The 7265-nt window shown below is 44.8% G+C and overlaps 1 protein-coding gene across 1 annotated transcript in view; it reads right to left on the bottom strand.

Annotated features, from left to right (window-relative positions):
- Positions 1-7265, bottom strand: part of CARS2 (cysteinyl-tRNA synthetase 2, mitochondrial (putative)) — a 35913-nt gene that overhangs the window by 9737 nt on the left and 18911 nt on the right. The window contains exons 9-10 of the mRNA XM_009997969.1: positions 6439-6505; positions 1347-1485 (exon numbers count right to left, since the gene is read on the bottom strand). Coding sequence (XP_009996271.1) covers positions 1347-1485; positions 6439-6505 — 206 coding nt within the window. The remainder of the gene's footprint in view (positions 1-1346; positions 1486-6438; positions 6506-7265) is intronic.

Genomic DNA, 7265 nt, shown 5'->3' with positions numbered 1-7265 from the left:
AGGAATAAATGCTGAGCTGCAAAGAGCTGCTGGCTGCAAGCTCCTGCACACAGCCAGGTGAATGGGACCTCAGTAGTACTGACCCAAGGATGCTATTTCATGATAAAGCTCAGGAAGCAGGGTTACCTGGGAACACCAAGCTTTCCTAGCATCTCTGGGGCTCTCCTGAACCCTGTTCTGCCTGTTTCTGAGTCTTCTTGCCTAGAATGCCTCCCTTCCTTCAGATATCAAATGGCTGATGCCCTAGCTCATTCCTCCCAATGCTCCTCCATGCAAGCCTCCCCCTCTCTGCTGAACATCTACCACATTCCTAATTAAGAGCTGTTGCATTTTGGTTGTGTAGCACCAGCTTAAAATATTGTGCCCTCCCACAGGCCCCCCCACTGACAATCCATTTCAACTTCCCCACATGCCTCACATCTCTCAGCCTTATCTTGCACAAACAGGACTCCAGCAGCCTCCTGGATATTTTGCCAAATATCACAACTAGTTAATTCAGCTCCCCTTCCCTGCAACATGTTCCAGTGCCCCTTGCAAGCCTTAGTTGGTGCAGTTACAAGCTCCCCTCACCCAGTGAGGTGCCCATAGCACACAGAAGCCACCTCTCACTTCTACAGCACAGACCCTTTCCCCTTCGATCCTACGTCCCAGAGCTTCTAGGCACTCAACACCCCTCCAACCCCAACTCCAGAGCACTGTGCTCCTCTTCCAAGCTTTGCACCCAACACACAGCAGGTCTCCCTCCTGGAAGATCAACTTACTAAGTTTTCCTGAGGGATTCCAAAGAAGATTCTCCTCGTCATTGTCAGGGTCACAACAATCAACATTTTTCTTTCCCTGTAACATCTCTGCCCCTGGCCAGTTTCTTAGCAACCCCTTCTCTCCTCTGCTACATGCCAGAGCAGAGAGCAGAGCTTGATTACAAGCTCATGTGCCCAAGGCATGTGCCCACAACATTCCAGTTGTCCTATTCCTTCTTCAGTCACTAACGCACAGTTCTACTTAGGAACTGGGCAGCCTCACAACTCTGGTCACAGCTTTACCTTCTACATCACTTGAAAGGGGAAATGATGCAAGTGTTGGGACAGGCACACTACAAAAATAACATGGATTTTAAAAATAAAATTAACTAAGTGTAGCAGACTATGAGGAAAAGCAGCTGGCTAGAAAAAGAAAAAAAACCCCTGCCCTAGGTGAAGGCTGGCAGGGAAGAAGAATGCTTCTCAGTCCTTCTTGTCCTGCTTCTTAAACAGAACTTGGTGCACTACACTGATTAGTCCTAGGAGCCTGTCAGCAAACTACTGCTCATATAATCACCATCTCTAAGATAGAGGAGGTGTACTTACCTTTCCCACAGTATGTCTTCTCTAACAGGGTCACATACCAGCTGTCCTTTTATATAAGCATTTGCATCTCTAGTAAATGAGGAGATTGCCTGAAGAACGTGCTTTGCATCTTCCATGGTTTCGTCGCCAAATTCTACTGCTAAGAAAGAGAAAATATTTGGGTGTTATGAGAGAGAGGATGTTGTCTGTCATATACAGGAATAATATTCTGAGATGAAGTCATGCCAGGAAAACCTTGTTATTATTTGTCACAGCAAGCTTTTCTTACAATTAATTGCACATTTAATTAAAACTCCATTTGTCATGCGCAGTAGGTGAATTAAATCAATATAAAAGATAATCACTAAATATGAGAAAGTATAACCTACTTGGAAAAGTATCAGATTTATTCAAAAAGTGTCTGGAAGCTGACTGAAGCAATAGCTACTTGACTTTCAATTTTTTTCTCATTATTGAATTTCTCTGTGAAGTTATTACTCCAAAGTATTTGGATTGGATATATTTCTAAGCATCCTCTCAGATTTCAGTTGTCGAGACATACCTTTGATCTCACCCCTAAATTCTGCTCCTTTTCTAATTTAGGTAGACATGATCTGTCTTTTGAAACCTCCAAAGAGACCTAATCCTCACCACTGACTCTATGAGGAATACAGGCACTAATAGCTAAAAGGCTACTTCATCAGCATCTAAAAAGCACCTAAAAATGTATAGTCCAGATTTTGCACTAGATACACAATCCCCGCACAATAACAAAGCTAAACTGACCACAACAATTTTCACAGGCAACCATTAGAGAAATACAAATTGCTTAAACTTGTAAGGGCAAGCCTGGGATGGCATTCACCACACCAAACTTAAACACTTATATTTATGCTTCTTGTAGTTGCTGGAAAGAAGGGTAAAACCTTAATGTAAATGATTCATTGCGTCCTAAGCAGAGCTCTGCTTTGTGATGAGCTCTGCTATAACCTAACCCTACGGTGCTTCTCTTCCATCAACTGGAAAGATGACATCAGCCCCCATGTTTACAGGGCACCCATGCACATGGACACCCCCACTGCATTCAGCTGGACTCCAGCTTCAGCAGGCAACTGCCCTTTGGGAACTGTCAGTGTCCACTTCTGCTGGCTCAGGGTTAAGCAGGCTCCTCTTGCCTTCCCACACCCTCAGAAGTGCCAGTGCTGGACTGGTCCCCTGGCACTTTTGCTGTGAGCTGCCATCAGCCAGAGGAAATTTTTTAATCTGTACAGTAATCCATACTCTTCTGTAGAAGAGCACTCGGACCTCACACAAGACAGCTCATCCAAATTTGGTGGAAGTTGTGTCCACCAAGAACAGGCCTAAGTTTAAATGCATTCCTTCCCACAGTACCACACCAGAGTCTGTATCAAAGAGCCATTTGTAACCAGTGCAGTATTGCTTCACCATTTTATGCCTGACCTCTGCCCTAAAGTACATCCAAACTACAGTTTTCAGCATATTCCTACTCTCATCAGCAATAAGCATCACCTGTAGTCTCCACCACAATCTCACCTCTGGTCCTGCACACGTTACAGCCACTGCTCTGTGCAATTACCCAACACTGCTCAGACACAGACTCTGTAGAGCAGGCAGTCTGAGCAAGGGGACAGATCTCAGAGGGCAGCAGCAGCCAGATGTGACACCTGATCTCAATTCCGTTAGCCTAAATCCCAAAGAAGCCTAATGTTTAAACAGACTTTACATACAAAATGTCCCAGTATAACTAAGGTGTAAGTCTGAACCTGTATTTGTCAGATTACCTACTCATGTGTAATTAAAAATCTGCATTACTGCCTCATCAACAGTGATTTTAAAATTAAGCTTTAGTCAGCTTTGAAAAAGACCAATGTACAGACTTTTCGAAAACAGTGAGATATTGAAAGAGGTAATTTATATCCACTAAAATTACTCAACTGATTACCCTGGCTACAGGGACTCCAGGAGGAATACTTGATGAAATTTTATCCTGATGAAACCTGCTTTGATTAAAGCCATTCTTCTTCCCTGATTCATGGCACTCTCCAGGCACTGCAAGCCCTCAGAGTGGCACAGGCAAGCCCAGCTCTACAGATCTTCCCTGTACTCCCTGCTCCTTCCCTCCTTTGCCACCGAGGGCATCATTACCACCATGTCAAATTACAAAACATATGTTTATTAGCACCATCAAGTACTTAAAGACTGGAGGGACCAAAATGTTACAGCTTGCTCTGGTGATTGTGTGAACCTGAGTGGTTATGGTGACCAGGAGAACATTCTGGGGGCAGAACCCTGCTGCCTGCAGCAAACTCACAGCTCCCCCACCTAACTGGAAAAAGAAAGCCACTGCTGATGACACAAGAGGAAAAGCAGTGCTTAACAAAAAGGCTCCCCAGGACTTTGGAGACTTCCTTTAAAAGCCACACCCAAAGGAAGCCTGGCAGGGATGTCATGTAAGTGGTGGGGCATCACACTGCTCCCTGTGGCACCTAGGAAAGAGTTTTCCCAACAGTCCTAGGTGGGCTGGTGATTCAGGCCAAGAAGGGGAGAGCCAGAGGCATCAGCCAGAGCAGAAGGCTCAGATCACCATCACTGCATCCAGAGCTCAACTGAACCCAGAGCAGCTCAGCCCCACCAGTCTGAGCAGGCAGAGAGGGGGATGGAGCAGAGGGACCCCCTGCAGAGACAGGCCGTGGCAGGGTGATGTCCTATGTCAAAGCCTCTTTCTTGTGATTCTTCTCTTCACCACAGGCAAGGAATCCAGCTTTACCCTCTCTGTGAAAACGACCACCACGCAAGGAGGTCCCCACTCCCACGAAACACATGCACGAACCCCTCCAGGCCACACTGCTCCATGCTGGGGCAGTTTGGAGTTGAGTTTGTCCCCAGGTGCTCATCAGCACACACACAGGCAGGAGGCAGTCCAGACAGCAAAGGCCCATTCCAAGCCCAAGATCCATGCAAACCCCAGCACTAAGCATGAGCCATTCCCAGCTGTCAGGTAGTGCCCCCACCCACATCTACAAAAATGTTTCATGGGCTTGATCCAACAGCACAGTAACACCACCTGAACCCCTGAATTTGAGCAAGTACAAAACACTCTCTTCACAAGTAGAGATGGCAGGAATCATTGCCAAGAGATTTTGTCCACAAAAACCATTTTATAAGCAAACAGAAGGTGCTTGGGATCTCACTTCTAATAAAAACATTTAAGAAGCAGATAGCAAGATGAGGAGGAGTGTGGTAAACTTATCTTCAGACCAAAGTGAATTGATAGCAGGGACACAAACTGAGGGGCTGCACAGTAAATACCTGGCTCAGCAGGGACTGTCTCTGGGTTTTTATCTGAAAGGGAAGGACTGCACCCTACCTCATCTCATATGGTGCAGGTGGCAAGTGCAGCAGACTCGAGAAGCAACCTCTCTCTGCCAGGTGGCTTGCTGGCACTCTGGCATAATCCCACCATGTGCTCTCAGCAAAGCCACCTGTATTTGCTCAGGTAGCCCTCTATTTTTATCACAGGAAGATATTAAGCCTAGAAGTAAGGCAAAAAAAGTGTCGTGTCCTTCTGTCCTTCTTGAAGAGGCTCAAATGCAGCCAGCTGAAACGCAGCTGAGAAAGCTAGAGGCATGCAGGCAGTCCTCTGCTGCAGGGCTCCAGTGCTGCTCCTTGCCCTGAAGCAATCTTACAACTTGCCAGCCATTGGGCTTTTGTTTACAAGACAAACATATAGATGATAATGTTGTAGGTGTTAGCCTTTTTCCTTCTTTTCTTTTAAATGCACATTTGTTCAAGACTCCCAGGCTGGTGTGCACAATCTGTTTTATCTCCTGACAGAGACCTAGAGAAACAGCCAGGTGTGCCACTGTCCTGTGGCACCAGCCAGGTATGCCACCATCTCACCACCTCACCTCACGATAGCAGTGCTCTCTGCTGCCTGTCCCTTCTCCTGCTCTAACTGTGGACTTGCTCTTCAGGAAACCTCCCACCAGGATCTGCTCCTCCCTTCCTGTAAGGGTGGAGGTCAGCAGTGAAGAACCAGCAGTCTCTCTACTATCTCATGCTTCAAAATATTTCAGGGATATATGGCATTCCCAATGCCTTCAGCTGCTTTAGGAGAGGGTGGCTCCACCAAGAACTTCAGACATGTGGGTCCTGCAGGCAGCTAGAGGTAGTAACGAGCAAAAAACTTCTCACTCAATGGCTGCACGTCTATAAAGGTCTGCAGTGCATTGCACACTGATGAGCACTAGCACAGCCACAGGGCCTTAACCACACCAGCTCTCCTGGTCACTCAGCTAGAGGTGCTTTATCTGAGGCAGCTAGAGGCCCACTGAAACAACACAGCAGGTGCTTCCCTGCGCTCCACCATCCCCTCACAATGCTGGGACAGCCAACAAGCCAGATGACCCAGCAACGGTTAGGGAACTACCATCTGCTTTCTGCAAGCCCGAATAAACTGGTAAAAACACTATCCTTATGAAAACCTCTTCCAGTGCAAAGTAGCATCTGCCTGCTGGAAACACCACAGTGTAGAGGAAAGCTGACAAAATCTCCTTCACTTCTCCCCAGCAGCAGTGTTTGCCAGGCTAGGATAATCATTAGGTTACCAAGTGCTGGTGTAAGCGAGCTGCACTGCACCACAGAACTGCTTGAACACTCAGTAACTCTACAAGATAGAAACTGATAACACAGCAGGGAGATAAAAAGTTATTAGCAAGCCCTTGTCATGCCCTACAGAAACATAAGGCAAAGCTCTACCTAGATAAGTCTCCAAGAACAGCTGATCATGAATGAAATACAAGTGACTGCAACAGATGCAAATCAGAGGTGCAGGTAATTCATTAATTGGAGGTGCGATTAATTGAGAGTTGCAAGTAACTGCAGCTCATGAAGGTATTTAGATGAATGATTATGTACTGTGCTCTGAAAAGATGCTTTTCTATGTGAGAGCCAAAGGGCAGCCCTGCAGAGCACCACCAACCAACCTTCCCACCCGCTGGAGAGGAACTGCAAGGGCACCGCACCACCGGTTTGGGAAGCGTGCATGGAAAAACATGCATATCTTGACAAATGAGGGGATTTTCTTCCTTACCTGAGCTGTATCTGCTGCGCAGGCAAAACATCCTGAATTGATCCGATGAAAATTTCTGCAGGAATTCCTAAACTCCCCCCACAGAAAGACATTTTTAGCATTATATTAAACCATTTCTTCAAGAGTTCTTCCCCTCTTTTACACTACTTTCACAGTCTTGTTTCATACAAACTAACATGACAAATAACCCACCTTTGTAGTTAAAGATAGCCATAAAGCTTTAAACCGTAACACTTGTTTAAAGACTATACTAAATACAATCTAATTCTGTATAAGATAGATGTGTAAGCATATATACAAGATTTAAATATACACACAATGTCAAATATAAGACGGTAAAAGTACTTTTAAATTATGATTAAACATACACTGTATAAAGACCTTTGCAAAAAAAAAACCAAACTGAAATTACCAGACTAAGATTGGGATGTAATCTTGAAGGAAAGGACAGCTCATGAGTTTTGCAAACTTTATGAAAAAAAGAAAGATCTATTGAAAAAGAAAGTAAGTGTACTTTTCCTGCAGGATTACAATATGAAAGAAAACAGGGAGTAAACACAAATAACCTTTTTAAAAAAAAATATATATATTGCTAGAATTTATCTGTGTTAACTACAAAACCTCATTCATTTCTCTTCAATACTTCTCTAGCTTTACAAATAACTTACTACAGTAAATAGTAAACTATTACTAGTAGTGCAATGAACTTATACTAATAGTAAAAAGAACTATTTAAATGTTGGGAATGATAAACCATTTAATCACTTCCAGCTGTGCTCTCAGCAAGGTTGGACACTGTGGCAGACTGACTGTGAACAATGCATTCC

The sequence above is a fragment of the Chaetura pelagica genome, unplaced genomic scaffold (genome assembly GCF_000747805.2).
Source record: "Chaetura pelagica isolate M959 unplaced genomic scaffold, ChaPel_1.0 scaffold123, whole genome shotgun sequence".
Lineage (NCBI taxonomy): Eukaryota > Metazoa > Chordata > Aves > Apodiformes > Apodidae > Chaetura > Chaetura pelagica.
The sequence above is the reverse complement of the archived record's forward strand: the minus strand, read 5'-3'. Positions and strand labels throughout refer to the sequence as shown.